The sequence below is a fragment of the Brassica napus genome, chromosome A6 (genome assembly GCF_020379485.1).
Source record: "Brassica napus cultivar Da-Ae chromosome A6, Da-Ae, whole genome shotgun sequence".
Taxonomy (NCBI): domain Eukaryota; kingdom Viridiplantae; phylum Streptophyta; class Magnoliopsida; order Brassicales; family Brassicaceae; genus Brassica; species Brassica napus.
Genome location: NC_063439.1, coordinates 7,595,390 through 7,615,249, shown reverse-complemented (window position 1 = coordinate 7,615,249; position 19,860 = coordinate 7,595,390). Strand labels below are relative to the sequence as shown.

Sequence of the window (19,860 nt, the reverse complement as noted above, 5' to 3'; positions counted from 1 at the left end):
GCAAGAAGCTTCTTATGGTATTGGTAGCAGTTGTTACCAATCATATCTCTCATTATAATTCTACTTCTGTAGTCAAGATTACAGGTAACTCATAAGTAAGAACTCAAGAGGCCGTCGAAACGCACAAGCACACATACTACTTTACTTTCTGGACTACCCTTGAATTGAGAGAAGGCACACAAACAATTAACTAATTCCCGTGATCGATAAAGTTACCCACTTAGAAGCAATAGTCTCTCACGACATCCACTGAACTGTACATCTTTACACCCAAAACTAACATAGCGAGGATGAAGATGAATTTAGGAACCGCGTAGCCTCTTCGGACGGACGGCATCGAAGACGACGGAGCTTCCTTCGCCATCGGTTCCGATCAAGAATCTCTTTATGTGCTGTAGAATCTCGTTCAGATTATATTAACTGAAATAATACTATTTTATGGTTCAAATAGCATCAAACCTCAACATTATTGTTTGTATGTATATGTTTAGTTAAAAATCATTATCAGTAAAAAAGAAAATGACTGCCAAAATAAACTGCAAAACGAAGAAGATAACATTGCAATAAAAGTGGAGTAACAAGCAGAATTGCAGTATCAAATTTCTCCATATATTGACTGAAAAAGACAAAAATATCTATGGAAAAAGGAATTAGCAGAGCTGAAAACAACATGCAATAAAGCACAAGAAACAAGTACATGCAACAAAAACAATTTGCATTTAATTTGTGAGTGTTCTTTGTTACCTATATAACATTAACTCAAGTTTGGTCAAGCTGTGTATGATTCACTTCATGGCTTGGTTTCTTCATGCGTTCTCCGGATATCAAACTTGTCTACAAACTCCAAAGGAGAAACTGTCTCGTTTCTGATCCTCTTAACCTTAGGGCTCAACAGTCCCATGTGGCTAAATCCATACAGCTTCAGCACTTGGTTATCTGCGAAATTAAAAGCCCTCTCCATGCCTTTGAAGCACCTCTCCTCTGCGTAATCAGCGTAGCTGCCACACGGTTTGCAACCCACGAAATGCGTCACAAAAGGCCATCTCTCATCACCCAATCCCGGATGATACTTCTCTATCATCTCTTCATACTTATCAACCAAACCCTCCCAAAACCCGTGCAAATAGTATTGGTTCTCAACGTAAACCTTCTCCATCCACTTCTCCTTCTGTGAAAGCAGGAGATATATCAACGCTGATTGATCATCCGCCTCAAAAGCAGGCCGACCTTTCAGATAAGCTGTCAGTACCTTCCCAGCTTCGTCGCGGATTGGCCCTTTTGGTCCCATTGGAGCCCAAGCATCTAACAAATCCAATGACCACTGACAATTCCTCAACAGAAAAACACCTGTGTTCAATGCAACCCATGACTTTTGGTTGAACAACAAGTCTGGATACCCGTGTATCACCAGGTTATGCTTCTCGTACCGAGACATGGGGATCTCAAATAGTATATCAGTGAACAAAGCATCACTATCCATCCACCAAATCCATTCTACTTCTGGATGAGACAGCATTAATCTCCTAATCATAGGCAACTTAGTCCAGTACCCTGAGAGTTCCTCATCCAGATGTGCCATGTTGTACACAATCTCTATCCCGTGAATCCTACAGTAATCAATCTTGTTCTTCACTGTTTTCAATAGATAATAGTCTCCAATGGGTTTATCACAGGGTCCTGGAGGAGACCCGGTTAGAAGCAAGATTCTAGCTTTGCCGTTGACTATACTAGGAAACCCAGGGTTCTGATTTAGCCATACCTTGCGTTGACTGTCCCAGTTGGTGATCCTAGGGCCTAGAGTGTACGTCACGTTGGGATTAACCTCAGCTTTCGGCGGCTCCTCCAACTCAGGTGGAGGATTAGCCTCAGGTTTAGACGGCTCCTCCAAGGCAGTTGGAGGATTAACCTCAGGTTTAGGAGGTTCCTCCAATGCAGTTGGAGGATTAACCTCAGCTATTGGCGGTTCCTCTAAGTCAGTTGGAGGATTAGCCTCAGGTTTAGGCAGTTCCTCCAGGTCGGTCGGAACCGAAGCAGATGGGCTCTCGGCAAGAATCGGCTCGGTTTCCTTGATGAGATTTTGATTAACAGCGTCAGCGTTGGAGCTTCCAAGGTTACCAAAACTGACTGTGCCAAGTAAGACGAGGATGGTCACGAAGCCGCAGAGAATCATGATTTTGATGTTGATTGAGGTATTCTGGACCTGCCAACCGCGCAAGAAACCACGGCCTCTCCCTCCGCCATTCCATACAGCCGTTGTCGGAAGTCCTCCACCACTTCCGGAGGTTCTCAACGCATCCTGAACCATTTCACCTGTCGCCGCTCCTTCTCTAGGTGTCACTTACAGAGAGAGACCTGAAGATGGCACTTAAACCGTACACAGTCTAACTAAAAACATATCAGTGAACCTTTCTATTTTTACTCACAGGATTTGTAGATTTCTCTCTGAGCTGCACCGCTCTGAAATTTCAGTTTTTTGGCAGAATCCCGATGGAAGACTAGTAGCTGATGGAGATCAAAAGTCAACAATCTGAAGGGCCTTCTTTAAAAATTAATTAAATATTATTAAACTAGATCATGGAGAAATGCTGTCGTTTTATATTTATATTTGATGTAAGAGAAAATGCTTTGCTCGATCCAATATGCCTTCCAACAATTATTAAGAAAAAACGTTTAGCAACTTGAACGTATGAATATACCAGATTGCTTCGATATTCTGTAGGATGTTTCAAAAGCATGCTAAGGTATTTCTACTACACTAAGTAATCATGTGAATAAATATAAAACAAGAACCAACAGTGTGTACAAGGGTAAAAAGTCTTAGAGTTTATACCTGAATCAGCCATGACTTTAAAACCTTGGAACTTAGACGCAGAGTTTTGAAACGTGTTGCCCATAAAACCTGAGGTTGAGATCTCTATAAAAAAGTTTATGTACTAACAAGCTGGATCCAAGAGAAATCATAAGAATTAGAATTAAAGATGGTCAAAGAAGCCATTTAGTCAACTAACCCAGCAGAGGACGTTTTCATACTTTTGCGGTATACCACAACATTCTCTCTTTGAAGCTCTTCTATAACATGTTGCAAGCCTGAAGGCTGAAACTATCAAACCAGTCAATTTGCTTTTATAGAAACAGATGAAATTTTTGTTGTTTTTTCAGTATACTGCAACAGAAGGACGAAAATGAGTGACTCAGGAATAGTCCCTTCTCCATTCTAGATTTTGTTAACAGCTTATAGTATTAACAGAAAGCAAGCACGCAACATAAATAAAACAAATTTAACGCAAAAAGAATCAACCGACCTTTATAAAATCACATGTATCAAATATATCCTGAACCGGAATCCCTGTAAAATGATCAATTTAAGCAAATAAACGTTGTTAAAGCTGGTCTGAAATGTAATTTCCACTTTAAAACACTTAAAAGTCTAATGACTCTAATATTTACATGCATAGCCTACCTACATAAATTAACAGCAATACACAGCACTCTGAGTTATCTTAGAAACAAGGTCAAAGAGATGTTTTTCCTTGTACAATTTTAGTATATTTCAATGTCGGAAAGAGAGAAGAAAAGCTACAAGAAGCTCAGCAATCCTTCTTCCACATCCAAGACTACAAAACTAGCAAAAAGCTTCGACCTTTCAGTTTTCACCCATTGCATTAAATAACATCATAGAACGCGTTTTTAGGTAGATTTGCATTCATATTCTTCTGGTTTTAATTTTTAAGAAACCAATTCATAACGAAGAATTCAACATTAAGTGACGAAACATAGTTTCTACAAAACCTATAAGTTAATCGAAAGGCAGAAGCAATGTGCAGAAACGAGAGAGAATGTACCATCGTAATGAGAAAGGGGAGAGATTCCGATGGGAGCCGCATCGGCTCTGATGAAGACGGATGTCATCGACGACGACGACGACAGACAGAGGTTGCTTCGCCATCTGATTGAGCAAACGCCTATCCTTTTATGTTTAAGTGATGCATTAAATAGTAATCACTCTTTGTTATGGACGACGCTTCTTAATTTCTTTTCTTTCTTTTCGGAATATCTGAAAGGACCCTCCAACTTTCATTTAATTCAGTGTTAGCCTTCAACTTTTGAATTTAGTCAAAGAAAGGGTCAAAAATGCGAAATATACAAATGTTGATTTTCAGATCATGTGGATTATGTTGATATCATGTAGATTTAAAGATCATCAAGTGTTGAGTTGAATAATATAATATGGTAGTCTGGTTACAAACTTACAATACACAACATAATGATATCTATCCCCCAATAATCTCTTATATTTATTTATGTATTCCTTTAATAAATCATGTTTTTTTTTTGTCAAATTTCTTATGAAGAGATCCCAAGTTTGATCTCTTGCTTGTACATGGTGACGGTTCATTGCATTGTGCATCCTCGTTCTACTGATCGAAGATATATCAACCCACGCCTAATTCTCTGCAACAAGAAGTTTCTACAATCAAAAGAAGTAAACAGATACAATCTCATATCAAGCAAAGTAAGACTAGTTGATATTCAAGTACCTCTCCAGTATCTTGAAGCCGAAGTAGTTCCAATCTTTCTGAAGGTCTCCTATCTGTCAATGTCGCAAGCTGACGCCCCAAAAAAAAAGAAGAAGCCATTGAGCAACCATTTAACACAAGTATATATAGCAAGAGTTTGTGTCCATCTTTAGAGAGAGCTTTGCAAATTGAACAACATTACCCAGAAACTGAAGCGCTCTGGATCTTGAGGTGTAGGCATCATAGATTCAACAATTAGAAGTGTTTCAAGTCTTCTTCTGTCTGCGTAGAATTAGAAAAAGAAGAAGTGAAAGACTAGATCATAGGATGTCTGAAAATACTAAAAGACTAAAGAGCATACAAGGTGGTACAACTAACAACAATCAGTTACTGTCATAAAACAGAACTCATGACTAGTTCACAGCTTGATAAAAACAGTTGCTTACCTCCTTGTCTAGCTGCTTCCTTTGCTCTCTCTAGCCATGACCGAGCAAATGATGCTGCACTAGTTGTTAGTTCCCGCAGCTGTAACAAGTCGCAAAGAAAAAGTGAGGAAATAAGAGAAGGGAAATAAACTCATTGTAGCAAAAGGAATAGAAGTATTTGTAATGGCATAGCTCAAGAGATGTAATCATACATCTGCTTTCTCTTGGTCGCTTTGTGGTGCTATATCTGTCACCCATTCAACCTCTGCAACACGATATCTGAAAAAATAAAATAATAAATATTAGGAAGCAATGCATTTATGTTTACATGGTTGTGGAACTCATGCAACCATTCAAGTTTTATCTCTTGCTTGTCATATATATATAAATGGCAATGGTCGACTCAAAAACAATCATACTAAGCTTACCCATCTTGATCCCAAGCTTTTACAATGCGACACCTTCTATGGCTTTCCAGCTGAAAAAAGCAGATATACTAAGTTGATCATTTGACAACTTACACATTAAATAAAGTCAAAAGATAAGTAAATAATATTCACCTCCAGGACAAAACGCCCATCCGGTAGTGGATCACACCTGTGTAATTCCAAAACATTAGTAGACTCTGTGTGAGTAAATCCCAAGATAAACTCATCTACTGAAGGACATTAAGAATTATCATAAAGAAAAAAGCAACAGACTCTGTGATTTCGACTTCGCAAGCAACATCCACTGGTGAACCTGTCGCAGAATCAAGAGCTACCTATGAACATTGGAATGGGCAAACTTACTAGTCAGAAACGTTTTATGAATGTATAGTCAAGAAGCAATAAGGGAAAAAACACAAACACCCACCATTCCCATCCTATGATTTCCCTCCATTATTCTTCTCACCTGTTTCAGTTAACACATGTTAATCAAAGACGTTTTCTGAATGCAAACAGCAATACTGCTGAAATAAAATGAAAGAACTCACCATTAGCCGATATCTAGGTTCAAATATGTGAAGAGACAACTTCTGACACGGGATGATCACATCCATGACAAAAAGAGGCATACTTTCATTCCCTAAGTGGACCAGAGTGTCTTGCTCTGATTTCCTTTCAGCATACTCCTCTGGAAAGTTCTTTTGTATGATGTTATTCAATGTCACACTGCCAACATATAATATTAAAGCATAAGCGTTCCAATATATTATTACGTGATATGGCATTGGACCTTTAAGAAAACTAGAGAAGAGTGCAAATCTTTTACCTGACAGCGCATGTTCTTGGAGTCATGAAAATGACAGTTCGACATAGTGGACATTTGTTTCCTATATTCCACAAAGCATTAATAAGCAACACAAAGAAGACATTTTAAGGAGTAAAAGAAAAGACAAACAACCATATGAACTCACCACGATCCATAGACTGAAAGAGGCATGATCGGCAGAATGTATGCCCACATGGAGTTGTAGCAGGTTCATACAGCAGTTTCAGGCAAACGGTGCAGTCAAAGTCATCAGACCGCTCAGCCTTTCCATGTGTCTTCCTCATTGAAGTAGGCATAACCTTCTCCAATTCCTGAAGATTGGATCGGAGAGGATCGCTTCATACGATCAGAAAGAAACCTCACACTTTAGAAACTACACATTCTATTAGGCATCAAGACAGAATCAAAAATGGTACACATTGACTACCATACCTGAAGGGATCAATCTGTAGACCTGAGAGGATAGTGTCACGTGCTAACTCATATCTTTCTAGCTGCAGAAGCAAAACAAAATTGAAGCAGACTGAGAAACTATTGATAGTACATTGAAATAAAGACAAGCGAGAAAGATTTGTTGACTAAAAAGAAAATGAATATACGAATAATTTGGCACATACCAACATGAGGGCACAAGCCTTTGTGGTGTATGACTTCACTGAACTGCTCTGAAGGTTCATTAGCTTATCAGCATCCTTAAGAGCAAGCTGTAGGAAATTATCAGGTTTTCAAGGGTGAGTCAGAGTTGATGAGTTCTGCAACTGCTAGTAAAAGGTTAAGCAAGTAGAATACATACTTCCCCAAGCATCGACATATCAAAACCGTTCAGAGGTGTATATTCAGAAACTGATGCAGATCTCTGCTTCAGATATTGTCCAAGTCTAAAATAAAAAACAAAAGGTTGAGAGATGAGAGAGATAAGAATGTGTCAGTAGTGAACCGAGTAAAAGGTAAAAATAGTTAAACAGCATGAAAATTCCACTTCCACTGGAAGTCTGGAAAAGGTTAGATCAAACCTTACCTTATATAAGCAGCACTTCTATTGCTTAGAACAATAGGATCAAGAGGCTTAATAGAATAGGCTTTTGAATAATTGCTAATCGCCTGGAAGAAAAAAAGAAGATAAGTATTGGCAAGAACATAATTGAGAGTCTCATTTGAGAGTTTCAGCACCAAAGCTTTAAACTTGAACAAATTTAAAGAATGTTCTGTTGGAAGACAGTAAGCATTTGTATGTATCATATGAAAAGTGCTACGATCATTATCATGTTCAGCAAGAAACTTATTCCAAAAGCAAACTACACCAATAAGCTACAAGACATCCAACACATACAGACCAAATCAGTTGCTATGAGCTAATCACAGCTTCGTTTCAGGCAATTCCTAATGAAGCAGCAAGACCAAGAAGAAAAAAAAATCAAAAGAGATTCAATAATTCACCTCTTCAAAGCGAGAATCTTTGAATGATTGGTTTCCCTTCTCAACAAGTTGAAACACCTGATTGTGTATGTCCAAAGGCAATGAATTGTCAGCTTCACTGACCTGCAATATCAGAAACAAAAGTCTCAGATAATCAACCTCCATGAATGAATTAACACAAGCCTCATTGTTAGCAAATTGCTAATCGCATTCCGAACATAAAGAAGGAACCAATCCAGTGGTCGTAATAAGCACTCACCAGACCATAGTTTTCGACATCATCCAAACCGAACAAAGTGAATGCCGGAAGAGACTCTTCGTTCGACATCGAGCAACGAAATTGAAAGATTGACAATTTGGGGGGGAAAGAGAAGGAATTAAATTGAAGGGAGGAAGCAACGCAGAGAGAGTATCGTCGTGTACTCTTGTGCGTCCTTCGTTTGCAACCACGGACTAGAACCCTCCTACGTGTTTAGTCTCTCTCCAAGTTTCTTCCTTCTTCAATCTCTCTCTCTCTCTATCTCTCACTAAAAGGTGAATCCTTTATGTTCTTCCTGAAATCATTGGGTGGAGAAAACAATTTGAGGTTACCAGGGTTCTCCAATCTGACCAATTATTTTACAATTGAATAATAATTAAATATTGTTACAATGAACCAATGGCCAAGCTAAAAGCTTTTATAGTCAAAACTAAAATATTATTTTATAGGGAATTGCGTCATGCAAGAGGTTAGAACGGCTTTCAGACCGGACCTAACTCAAACAAGAGGTTGGATGAGCTTGTGGGTTCAGCCCTCTCACGTAAAGACAAGCTGTGGTGGTCAGAGTCCGGCTACGGATGAGTTGCTGCTACTTTGATGTAGGTTTAACTAGTTAAACAAATTAGAATCAATATTATCCATGGGCTTTTTAGGTCCGTCATAAAAGCAAATGCAAAGGGATTATTACAAGGCCACTATCAACGACCAAGGACCACAGTTAAGTAGGAGTATCTATCTCCAATGTCTTACTCTTCTTATCTTTTCAAAGCTAAGCATGCCAGAGGGACTACACTTGGATATAGGCCTACTTGGATACATGACGTTAGCCTTTAATTCAATTTCTTATTATTCCTTTCTGTCATCATTTGGTAGAACCTAACTTGGCTTGCGGTACAAGTCAAAAATATAGTCAGTGTCAGTCCTGAGATATTTAGGGTCCAATACGAAACAAAAAATCGAGACACTAAATAACATATAGAAATTTAGATTACTATAACTTAAGTTTGTAATTAGATTTTCACTATATTGTTAAAGCTAATGATAGTCTATCAATTCTAAAAAAAATGATTTTCTTGTACTTGTTTTACAAAATCGAGCATTGATTAAAAATTTGACAGTTTTTTCAATCAATAACATGACCAAATCATGTAATCTTTGTTAACTGTAAATAAGAAAAATATCCAAGTTGTGTAGTTTCACTTTTCTTCGGTCACTTCGTTTAATTATTTATTGTGATGGTGGTTGTGTTTCTAAAAGAAATATTTTCACTCTAGGACACATTCCTCATCTTTATTACACTTTAAGACACATTGTTATACTGACACACTTTCCTCAACTAGTTTTCTTCCTTTTCGTTAGAACTCAATAATAAGGCAACTAACTAGATTTTCCTTTGGCGGGATTAGCCCACAACCATTGATCTTCTTAAAGCTCCAACGGCTAAGATTTTATTTGGCAGATCTAGAAAAGACATATATCTGCTATTTAATATCAACCATTCGATCAATATCCCTCTCTCTTATTTTCAACGGTCCAGATTTAGTTCTACCTATAACATTATTCTCTTTCATCTCTCCCCCAACGATGTCGATTTTCTCTGTGTTCATCAAGAAAAAAAAATCTAAACTTTGCTAACTAATCCAAGATTTTCAATCCTGATTATTGGATTCTAAGTGGTGGTTTGTGAGATAACTTTGTTTAACAATTTGATTTACTGTAATTCCAACATCTTAATTTTGGTTAAATAACAATTCTGGTTTTTTTTGGAATAGGTATCTTCCATGGTGGAGCATTGTATAATTATCGCCGGCGAATAGAAGACGTTCGACGACGGCAGCGGAAATGTGTTGCAGGAGTTCTTTGTCAACACCGAAGCTCCTCCCCCCCTCCCCTCCGCCTCACTGAGCTATTGACCGCACAACACCAAGGAACTTACAACCAGAATCTTCACCGTACTTTTTTGATTCCTAAATTTGGCCGAACACCACATGATTTTTTTCAACCTCTCACCTTACTACTATCTTCATACTCCGATCGTGTACACTTTGTAAACGAATCTCAGACTGTCCATGTGTACAATCATACTTCTTTGTACGCATGTACACATTATCGTGACATACATAGCACACACAACCACACTTGAATCATGTTTCACGTGATAATTTGTAGACATTCAAGAATAAAAATCAGAAGCCACGGATTTACACTTTGCCATTTGAATTTCCCAAAGGAGTAGCATGTACATTTTTTCTGCCGAGTTGTCCATGTGTACAACCTCGATTCTTTGTACGTGTGTACAAGTTAGCGTGTCAAACATAGCACATACGGATTTGAATCCACCTGACAAATCGTATAAATTTAAAAACCCATACAAGTCAAGCATAGCACACACGAATTATAATCCACTGTACACTGCCACAGATTTGAATTCCCAAAATCAGTAGTCAGTACATTTTACTCGAATGCTACTCGCTGTCCATGGGGACAACTATGCGCTATTGTACGCATGTATACAAACAACAATGTACACATGTTTTAACCAAATAAACATCATCTTTACACAATTCGATTATCATTTTGCAACAAGTTTAGTAAAACACCAAACATGTTTTAGCAGCAACACCAAACATGCTTACATTAGGATTACACATACAACACAAACTACCATGATATTTTAACCGAATAAAACCATCATTCTTACAAGCATGATACAACATCATTCTTACAGGCATGATACGTCCATATCATACAATCAAACCGCAAAATAAAATCTTACACCATCCAATTAGCATAATATAATAAGTCTACAGAATGCAAACACAACACCTAACATGCATACATTAGTCTAAAATAGTGTACACATGTACACACACATAACAATGTACACACGTACATAGAAAACATCATCATTAGAAAACTCTAAAATCAGAACCCTAATCCCAAAATTAAAAAAGCTTCCTTCATTCACCTCTTCCTCCTCTGCCTACGCCACCTCTGTAAAATAGTGTACACATGTATACACACATAACAATGTACACACGTACATAGAAAACATCATCATTAGAAAACTCTGAAATCAGAACCCTAATCCCAAAATTAAGAAAGCTTCCTTCATTCACTCCTTCCTCCTCTGCCTACGCTACCTCTGTAAAAACTGATACCAACAAAAAAATGAAACTTAGAAAACTCTGGAATCGGAACCCTAATCCCAAAATTGAAATCCTGAATCCCAAATCCCAAAATCGAAATCCCAAACCCTAATCCCAAAAACAAAATCCCAGAATTGAAACACTAACCCAAAAACTTGGGAATCTTTAACCTCACATGAGGATTGAGATGGAAGCAACCGTAAATACCGAAACCAATCGAGATGTAAACAATAAATGGATCTAACCTTTTGCTTTGCCCTTGAAATCTCTCCTCTTTTGCGATGACATCTTTTTCTCCATTAGTCTCCGCCGTTAAAACGTCCTCCGTTGGAAATCTCCTTCGTCACTTTTTCTCTGGGTTTTACTATTATTGAAGAAAGAAAATTAATTCGACGAGAATTTCCCCGGGCCTGTGTGAAAAACAAAATTCAATTTCACCTAGGTTTCACGTCCAGCAATCTAAACCATATTTTAAAAAAAATTCAAATACCTAACCAGCCCAACTAAAAAGAATCGTCCAATTACCTTAGTATCCTTCTTGGTTTTGCTTTTTGGAGGGTAAACAAGTCTTCAACCACTGAAAAGTACCTTAGTAGCATAATGTGTTCTCAAGTGTAATAAAAAGACACAATGTGTCTATTTATGTTAATAACTCTTTCTAAAACGTAGACTTGCCGTAAGAGTTGAGTATTGTTTAGTTAGATATTATTATCGTTTCATTCTTTTTTTTATAACTTTGAGGCAAAAAGTTGTTATGATTTAATTTTGTTGTGTTTGAGATAAGCTCCACAATCCGCGTTAAGTTTTGTATGAGTTTTAGAAAGTTTACAGTGATAAAAAAGTGAACTTACAAAATCTGTAAAAATTATAGGCTCCATACAAATGTTTCTTACGTATGTGCTCAAGGCCGGGCCTGAATATAGTCAGTCTAGAGTTTATTTAGGGCTTGGAATGATTTGTTTGTTGGGAGCTGATAACCTTATGTAATACTCTTTAACAGTGCACACTGGAGCAAGATGGGTTACAAACTTACAATTACTAGGCTAGGACAAAGAAGAATGAAGCCATTACCGATGCGCTTAACGCACAAATCACTTCGAAAGTTCGAATAAGTACATGGTAACATTCTCAAGCACACATTTTTTTTCTTTTGCTATAATGAAATACTTTTTTTTCTTAAAGCCTCTTGTTTCTTTTGATACTCTATTTGATTGAGCATGTTACCTATTGAAACGTTGATTGATGGTTAGTGTAATATCTTTGAATCAGAAAGATCCAACTGGTACGAATGGGAATGGGTGATCCACCGGTCGATGTAGTAATCATCCAACATCAATGCAGGAAATGGGTAGTTGTCATTATAAATTTTAGTTGTCATATATTTTTTTTCCGCCAAGGATATTTTTTATTAAAAAGAAGGGTACTAAGCCCAAACACATATTACAAAGCATAAGCCCACAACAGCAGGGCAAAGATCGACCAAACCTAATCGGGCCTACAGCCCAACCAAACCAAGCCACACCTAGACGGGCCGGACGTCTCTCTTTTGGCCCACGCGTGAAGGAGCGGGGACACGTGTTAGAATTTTACATCAGCGCTACACGCGTCTCCTTTGCTCGACTTGACCCGTCACCGCTTCGAGAAGCCGCCGGAACCAGCCACCGAAACCCTCGTTACGCCGGAGCTCAAACCCGCAGAGCCTCCACCGAAACCACTTTCCTTCAACTTTCTGACCTCTCTGCGGAGAGCTTCATCGACCTCATCAAGATCTCATCCGCCTTAAGAGAGTCGCAAGCCACAAACCTCATAAACCCGATCCAACAACAAGACCACCTTTTAGAACCGCTAGAGCCGGCGACGCAAGACTGTGTGAGCCTTCACCCCCCGGAGACAAGACCGGCGCGGCGATGCTGAATAAGCCAACCACCACCCGGGAACAAGAACCGGCAACGACAGAGCTTTAATAGCCTCTACCTCCCGGCTAAGAACTATTACCATGCAAGACGACTACGCCATACTATCCCCTCCACACGACCGCGCTTTAACTCCAGTAACCCAGCCACCGTTGAAGGCGATTCACTCCTCGAGTAAACGCCTCCGGAAGTGGATTAAACCAGAGGTCAAGCAAAGCAGATCGGGAAGAAGACAAGGGAGAGACACAAAAACAGATAACTTTAACGGAGAAACAAGAAACAAAGGTCTCCGGCGACGGCACGCGCGCAGACGCGCCGGCCGTTCCCCGGAGACCAAAACGAGATCTACTTTCTCTCTCTTCTCTCTGGAGAGATGTAAGTTTGTTCAATTTAAAATCTCTGAATGATTTTAGTTGTCATATATACATCAATAAAACTACATTAATTGTCATATCTTTTCTGTTTATTTCAAATAGAAGATTTTTGGAGCTATGGAACTATTTTTAAAATAAAATAAAATATCCATTTTCAGCCTTCACACCTAGTTTTACTACTAGCTGTTATGCTTTTGTTGCTGTGTTTTTAGTTTTTTTTTTTTTGCCAGAGAAACAAAATGTTAGGATTATAGATTTTATCCAAACAATTCATTTTAATGATATTTACCAAGAAAAAAAAATATCCAATTTTCTCATAATATGGGTATAGTTGGTCGTATTTCTTTCCCATTTCCTAGTGATATGTGTATATATACTAATACTATGTACTTTGGGAGTAGAGAGAGAGTGCGTGAATGTAATAACTAAAAGACATCATTGTTCTGCAGGATCTAAGCAAAAAGTATCTCTTTTCTCACTCTCTTCAATGCAGTGTCTCTCTTTCTCTCTCTTTACTCACAGCTCTTGTTAGCTTCAAAACCTTCTCCAATCTCTTCCTTTCACTCTCCCCTTCAGAGGAACAAGCTGCATCCAAATCCTGTGGTTAGCTCTGGTGCAACGCCATGGCGGTTGTTGTTGTTCTTGCTGTGATTTTGTTGGCTATGGTTGGTCACTCAAGTAAGACAACCTTCTCTGTTCCAACTCCTGCAAAAGTTGAAATATAATAACACTTCTCTATCTCCCATCACATGGATGATTGATCCTCTTCTTTTGCTGGGAGAAAGATTGATTTTTCTTTTTTACCCTTTTCTCTCCAATAACAAACTCTGTTTTAGTACAGAACACGAACTCTAGTTTCTTAGCTATTCATAGTTTGAATAAAATTCTCTGAAAGAAAGTCCCTTTCTTGCTTTGCTCAAAACCTATTTATACCATCCTTCTTAAATTACACATTTATGTTTCATTTCACACACAGTCAGTGAATGTGAGTTGAATAATGATGTGGACAACCTTTGTTGCCTCATTAGTTTACATTTCACACATAGTCGGTGAATGAGAGTTGAAGAAATATGTGTGGTGTGTGTAGGTGGGGCATGGTGTGTATGCAGAGAAGGTTTAAGTGAAGCAATGTTGCAGAAGACATTGGACTACGCATGTGGCGCAGGAGCTGATTGTGGACCCATTCACCAGAACGGACCTTGCTTTAATCCAAACACCGTCAAGTCTCACTGCTCCTACGCCGTCAACAGCTTCTTCCAGAAGAAAGGTCAGTCTCCGGGAACTTGTGACTTCGCCGGCACAGCCACCGTCTCAGCCTCTGATCCCAGTAAATATCTCTCCCTCCAACCACTACATTTATTAATTAGATTAAGTCCATAACAGTTTGTTGAGACCATCTTTTAAAGTTGGTACCTCAAGTAGTTAAGCAGAGTATTTAATTGCGAGTCAAAAATGGAAAAAAGTTTATATATCAAATCTAAACTTCACATGTTTCAATGTGAATGATGTCGAATACAAACTATATATTATCTTAATATAATAGGAGTAGTATATTTAGTAACACCTCAAGATTCTCTACACAGAATTAAGAAGATATATACTCAATTAATAACTCTTGTCTCTTGTGGTGTTATATGATAATAGGCTACACTTCTTGTCCTTTTCCTGCAAGTGCAAGGTATGTATACACAACCATTCTTTCTTTCTTGACCACTCATATCTCTTCTTTTGTAATTTAATTTGAGATCGTGCGTTTGTTTTGTTGTTGTTGTGTCCATATTTTGATGATGCAGTGGTAGTGGGACAACGACACCAGTGACGACAACACCTTCGACAAGAGTCCCTACGACAACTAATACAAGACCCTACACGTCCTCAACAGGAGGAGGTTTGGGAATACCTTCTGGTATCCCAGATTACACAGATCCATCCTCTGCCTTCAAACTCCAAAACCCAAGAGCCAACACTTTCTTTTTATCTGGAGTCTTAGTCTTGTTCTTCTTCAACTCCTACTTGTTGAGCTAGTAAACAACAACTAAGATGGAATGTAGTAGATCATGTGAGTGTGGGTCACTCTCTCTCACTAGCCACCACTGTAATGATGGGAGAGACATTTAGTTGGACGTGTCTTGTTTTCCTAGCTGTTATCCACTTGGCTCTGAATCAAAAATGTACATTTTTAAAAACAATTAAATTAAGAAAACCGCAATATTTAAGGTTGTCAAAAAAAAAAAAATTAAGGTTGTCTTTCACCGGAGCTGTTCAGAAAAAAAACTATATACGTTGCCGGGAAAAGGTAAATCATACGTAGTTCTTTTTTTTGGTGACGTATCGCCATTGCCTTGTGGCAGAGACAGAGACAAAGAGCTGACTGTTTTTAGTTTCTCGAAAGCTTCTCGATTTGTGTGTTTAGAAACAACGACCCTCGCATTCGCCGCCGGTTGACCGGCGACGATGAATCTATTAAAACGATTTAATAACAATGAGGCTAAAAGTGTCATTTAATGTTTAAATCTTAAATTAATAAAGGGTAAATTAGTCATTTTGTCGGTTAATACTTCCACCAACCAACTCAACAACACTCTTCTCAGTGACTTTTTGATTTGATTAATCAGATCCCACGACCAGCTGCCGAAGACGACCGCCGGCGATTTTCCCGGTTTAATAACTTTCATTCCCTCTTCTTCTACTTCTTTGCTTTCGTTCTACTTGATTAGCGATTGGATAGATCACGTGGGTTCCTTCTTTATCACCTGGAACGTTAAAATCTACAACCATTGTATCGAAACACGTTTTCATTTTACGTTGTTCAAAGTCTCGATTTTTCTGATGAGAATCTATATGAGTTCGGTGTACATGAGTTAGAGGGTGATGTTCTATGCGCATTTTTGCGAAGTTAGTTTGTTTTTTTCATGTCTTAAGATTCAAAAAATGTTGTCTTTTATTATATGAGTTTGAGTATCGAATTAAATGTCAAGACTTAATTGGAAACTGTTGTTTTCTTGTTGGGTTGGCAGCTCCAAGTTTGATGGAAGCATTAATTACTTCCAGGGTTGTGCCACTTCGGATTCTATGTAGGAAGCTTTCATCAGTTTCTGCTGATTTCTCTTGCCTTGAGTTTAAAAGGTATCCTTGTAGAAGTGGGCGTGTCTCTGTCATGAACCATCCCAAATTGCTTCGTCCGGTGACTGCTTCTGTGCAGCCGCAGGAGTTGTCAGCTTTGGGGCACGAAGGAAACATTGTTCCTTCTAAAGGTAGCTACTGCTTTTTATATTATAATCTGCTGTGTTTGGGTCTAGGGGATGATAACATCTCTAGTACCTGATGAAATTTTAGCAGCTGAGTTCCTACTGCTGGTTTTGTATAGAAATTATGGATCTTTGGAGAGATGTTGAAGCCGTATGCTTCGATGTGGATAGCACGGTTTGTGTGGATGAAGGTATTGATGAACTTGCTGAGTTTTGTGGAGCTGGAAAGGCTGTTGCTGAATGGACAGCCAGGTTTGTGTATATCTCTCTGATAATTTATCTTAGGCTTTTTGAGCTTATACATACTGAGTATTGGTTTCTTAGAGCAATGGGTGGATCTGTTCCGTTTGAAGAAGCTCTAGCCGCAAGACTTTCTTTGTTCAAGCCTTCTCTTTCCAAAGTTGAGGAATATCTCCAAAAGAGACCTCCGAGGTACTCATTTTGTTTACCTTTTACAGAAATCATTTTACATATTCGAAAATATCTACTTGTAAGTGTTCCATTGGTCCAAGCTCATTCTTCAAATAGACTTTGACCAAAAGAGTGGTTAACACCTAGCTTGCTTGATTCTCGCACAAGATAATGTAGAACAATAGGCCAGGTCCATTTGAACAAAAAAAAACAGCTTGTGTACGTATTGATTATACTTTGTTTCCTTGGCTTCGTAGACTGTCCCCTGGCATTGAAGAGCTAGTCAAGAAGCTCAGAGCCAATAAAATTGATGTCTATTTGATATCTGGAGGTTTTCGACAGATGATCAATGTACTGCATCTCTCTCTTTCCATTCATATCACTTGTTTCTTCATGTTCGTTGCATCAGTTAGAATAATGGTGATAAGGTTTTGAATGAAATTTCTTTTCACCCTAGCCTGTAGCGTCGATTCTTGGCATCCCTCGAGAGAATATCTTTGCCAACAATATCCTATTTGGCAATTCCGGTGAGTTTGTGGGCTTTGATGAGAATGAACCTACATCAAGAAGTGGAGGCAAAGCCAAAGCAGTTCAACAAATACGAGAGGTTTGTCGAACTTCTCTTACTTAGCAAACTCCATATCTCTTGTTGAATACAACACTCTGTACCAATTGAGACTTGGTTCTTTTCAGACTCGTCTCTACAAGACTATGGCCATGATTGGAGATGGTGCTACTGATCTCGAAGTACGCTTAGCTTTTCATTAATTGAGAATTTACTCATAACAAAGAAATCTCAGATGAGCAGCTAACTAAAAACTTATTCACTTGCAGGCACGTAAACCTGGTGGCGCAGATTTATTCATATGCTACGCTGGAGTTCAGCTTCGTGAAGCTGTTGCAGCACAAGCAGACTGGCTTATCTTCAAGTTTGAACCTCTCCTAAACTCGTTGGACTAATTGCCTCTATATATAGTGATTAGCCTCATTGAGCTAAACTCATTATTAATATCTCAAAATTTGTACTTCTTTTTCCTTTGAATGTGTGAAAACTCCACTGAATCAATAAATGTTTTTGCCAGCCACTTGATCTGTTTGTGAAAAGAAAATCAAACAATAGAGTAATGAAATCTCGTTGATAGACATTCTGGATGCCAAGTTAACGAACAAAGTTATAGCCTCCACGTCCAAATCCACCACGACCGAACCCACCTCGGCCACCACCACGACCTCCCCGTCTTGGTAAACCACCTCCACCGCCTCCTGAATCAGCTGGGTTCACTCCAATTATTCTCCCATCAAGTTCCTGTTTAAGCAGGAAACTCCATAAATGGCGGATAGACAAAACCAAGCAGAGAAAGAACAATTCTATTGTGGTCTGAAGCACCAATGCAGTACCAAATCATTAAACTTATCGTGAAAGGAAAATGAGATAAACAAAGCAAGAAAACAAACGGTTCGCTACACTTATGTCATAGCATCAGAAGATCTTAAAGGGTAATGAAAGAAGGCAAAGCGAGAAAGAAACTAGCTAGACTCATGTTATATTTTTTAGTAAATAAAGAAGGTGGAAAAATTGGTAACACCTGATCATTCATCTGTTGCATTGCCTTATTAGCAGCATCAATCGAGTCGTATGTTACGAAACCAAATCCCTTCGACACACCAGTTTCACGGTCCGAAATCACTACCACTATGATGAACAAAAGTATATATATTAGTCCAAGCAAAATGAGAAAGACAAACCAATGGGGAAAATGATTCAGCTATACCATCAACGATTTTGCCAAATCTGCCAAAAACATCTTTCAAGATATCAACATCAGTAGTTGGTGACAGACCTGACAACAAAAGGCAGCATAGAACAGAGGATGAGATTCTCAAGACAATAAAAAACTTAAAAGAGAAGATTCTGTCTCAAGTTTTCTGAGTCACTGACCTCCAACAAAGAGTTTGGAAGGAGTCAAAGAAAGATTGCCCTGTAACATAGCGTTGGCGGCCTGCAAAGCTCTAGGCTGCCTAAATATGTTTCCAGCTTTACTAAACAAATCCATGTAATGCATCTTCCTTCAATCTGTGAGCAGATTTTTCAAGACAAGACAAAATCTCAAAAGAGAATGTAGATAGATTGGTTGGTGATCACAAGGTGAAAAAACTCATGAAAGATCCATTAAGTCTATAAGAACTGAGTCAAAGCTTACAACTTTTTAGTCACTAATCACATTCCTGATGAGTCCATCATCTTCTAGGATTAGCGAGCGGATGTTCAGTTTCAGTAAATAAGATCGTAACCGGATTAAACAGAAAAAATTCAAACCTTGAGTTGAGAGCAAATGAAACTACACACCACCTTTTGGGTTCCTATGCGGGATGATTAAAAAAAGAGATCTCGAGAAGCGTATAATCAATTATCGCTGGAAATGAAAAACCCTTGGCTTTTATGTAAAACATTCCTGTTTCGACACGGGACGATTGAGTCCGTTGATTAGTGTAGAAACTGATCTTGACCGTTAATTCAGCTTGATCGGCGACGACTTTGTTTCCCCAAATTTTTGTTAAACCCCTAAAACCCAAAAATCAAATCCAAAGCAAACTGGAAGGAAACCAATTGGCGAATTCATTAGTATTGTTTCTGGTTCTGATCATATCAATACGTGCGCACAGATATACGATACGGAGATTGCTAATAGAGTAATCAAAATGCGAGAGAGATGGAAGATACATATCTCTTGAACTGAGACGAAACACCACCAACAGGTTCGGTTGTTCAGTTTGCTTTTTGATTGAACTTGCTATTGAATTCTTTAAGTTTCTGGTATTGAGGGACCTTATACCTTGAAATGAGGTGCACATTCTGTGACTGAACATTTTTTGGATGATGAAGAAACAGTCGA

General features: G+C 38.5%; 4 protein-coding genes across 25 annotated transcripts; 1 reads left to right on the top strand and 3 right to left on the bottom strand.

The window, feature by feature from the left end:
* Positions 1 to 587: 587 nt before the first annotated feature.
* On the bottom strand, positions 588 to 3,991 carry LOC106346923 (xyloglucan 6-xylosyltransferase 4-like). Of its 13 annotated transcripts, XM_048782457.1 has the most exons (6): positions 3,843 to 3,991; positions 3,303 to 3,346; positions 3,009 to 3,094; positions 2,831 to 2,899; positions 2,424 to 2,502; positions 588 to 2,352 (listed from the first exon to the last, which is right to left on the bottom strand). In XM_048782457.1, the coding sequence occupies exon 6, from the start codon at positions 2,303 to 2,305 to the stop codon at positions 791 to 793; it is 1,515 nt and encodes a 504-aa protein (XP_048638414.1). In that variant the 5' UTR covers positions 2,306 to 2,352; positions 2,424 to 2,502; positions 2,831 to 2,899; positions 3,009 to 3,094; positions 3,303 to 3,346; positions 3,843 to 3,991; the 3' UTR covers positions 588 to 790. The 13 variants fall into 13 exon arrangements, with proteins under 13 accessions (XP_048638414.1, XP_048638410.1, XP_048638402.1 ...); XM_048782453.1 differs by having other exon boundaries at positions 588 to 2,502; positions 3,009 to 3,163; XM_048782445.1 differs by having other exon boundaries at positions 588 to 2,502; positions 3,009 to 3,100.
* Positions 3,992 to 4,198: 207 nt separating this feature from the next.
* LOC106346921 (LON peptidase N-terminal domain and RING finger protein 1-like) lies at positions 4,199 to 8,488 on the bottom strand. The gene is made up of 19 exons (XM_013786386.3): positions 8,365 to 8,488; positions 7,872 to 8,166; positions 7,634 to 7,735; positions 7,215 to 7,297; positions 6,990 to 7,074; positions 6,814 to 6,900; positions 6,629 to 6,690; positions 6,342 to 6,532; positions 6,197 to 6,257; positions 5,919 to 6,096; positions 5,798 to 5,836; positions 5,644 to 5,705; positions 5,503 to 5,539; positions 5,371 to 5,420; positions 5,155 to 5,221; positions 4,964 to 5,042; positions 4,720 to 4,799; positions 4,539 to 4,607; positions 4,199 to 4,452 (listed from the first exon to the last, which is right to left on the bottom strand). Exons 2-19 carry the CDS (start codon positions 7,938 to 7,940, stop codon positions 4,393 to 4,395), a joined length of 1,461 nt encoding a protein of 486 aa, XP_013641840.2. The 5' UTR covers positions 7,941 to 8,166; positions 8,365 to 8,488; the 3' UTR covers positions 4,199 to 4,392.
* A 4,872-nt stretch (positions 8,489 to 13,360) lies between these two features.
* LOC106422540 (phosphoserine phosphatase, chloroplastic) lies at positions 13,361 to 18,051 on the top strand. Of its 5 annotated transcripts, XM_048782460.1 has the most exons (9): positions 13,495 to 13,985; positions 14,395 to 14,634; positions 16,325 to 16,561; positions 16,675 to 16,807; positions 16,880 to 16,987; positions 17,224 to 17,317; positions 17,424 to 17,573; positions 17,660 to 17,713; positions 17,801 to 18,051. In XM_048782460.1, the coding sequence occupies exons 1-9, from the start codon at positions 13,931 to 13,933 to the stop codon at positions 17,924 to 17,926; spliced, it is 1,197 nt and encodes a 398-aa protein (XP_048638417.1). In that variant the 5' UTR covers positions 13,495 to 13,930; the 3' UTR covers positions 17,927 to 18,051. The 5 variants fall into 5 exon arrangements, with proteins under 5 accessions (XP_013718785.3, XP_048638417.1, XP_048638415.1 ...); XM_048782458.1 differs by lacking the exons at positions 13,495 to 13,985; positions 14,395 to 14,634 and adding an exon at positions 15,829 to 15,966; XM_022687261.2 differs by lacking the exons at positions 13,495 to 13,985; positions 14,395 to 14,634 and adding an exon at positions 16,016 to 16,202.
* LOC106346919 (glycine-rich RNA-binding protein 6, mitochondrial-like) lies at positions 18,025 to 19,849 on the bottom strand. Of its 6 annotated transcripts, XM_048782463.1 has the most exons (6): positions 19,284 to 19,794; positions 19,168 to 19,208; positions 18,906 to 19,040; positions 18,739 to 18,807; positions 18,553 to 18,659; positions 18,025 to 18,272 (listed from the first exon to the last, which is right to left on the bottom strand). In XM_048782463.1, exons 3-6 carry the CDS (start codon positions 19,027 to 19,029, stop codon positions 18,126 to 18,128), a joined length of 447 nt encoding a protein of 148 aa, XP_048638420.1. In that variant the 5' UTR covers positions 19,030 to 19,040; positions 19,168 to 19,208; positions 19,284 to 19,794; the 3' UTR covers positions 18,025 to 18,125. The 6 variants fall into 6 exon arrangements, with proteins under 6 accessions (XP_048638420.1, XP_048638422.1, XP_048638423.1 ...); XM_048782465.1 differs by lacking the exons at positions 19,168 to 19,208; positions 19,284 to 19,794 and adding an exon at positions 19,801 to 19,849; XM_048782466.1 differs by having other exon boundaries at positions 19,168 to 19,823.
* Positions 19,850 to 19,860: the final 11 nt, after the last annotated feature.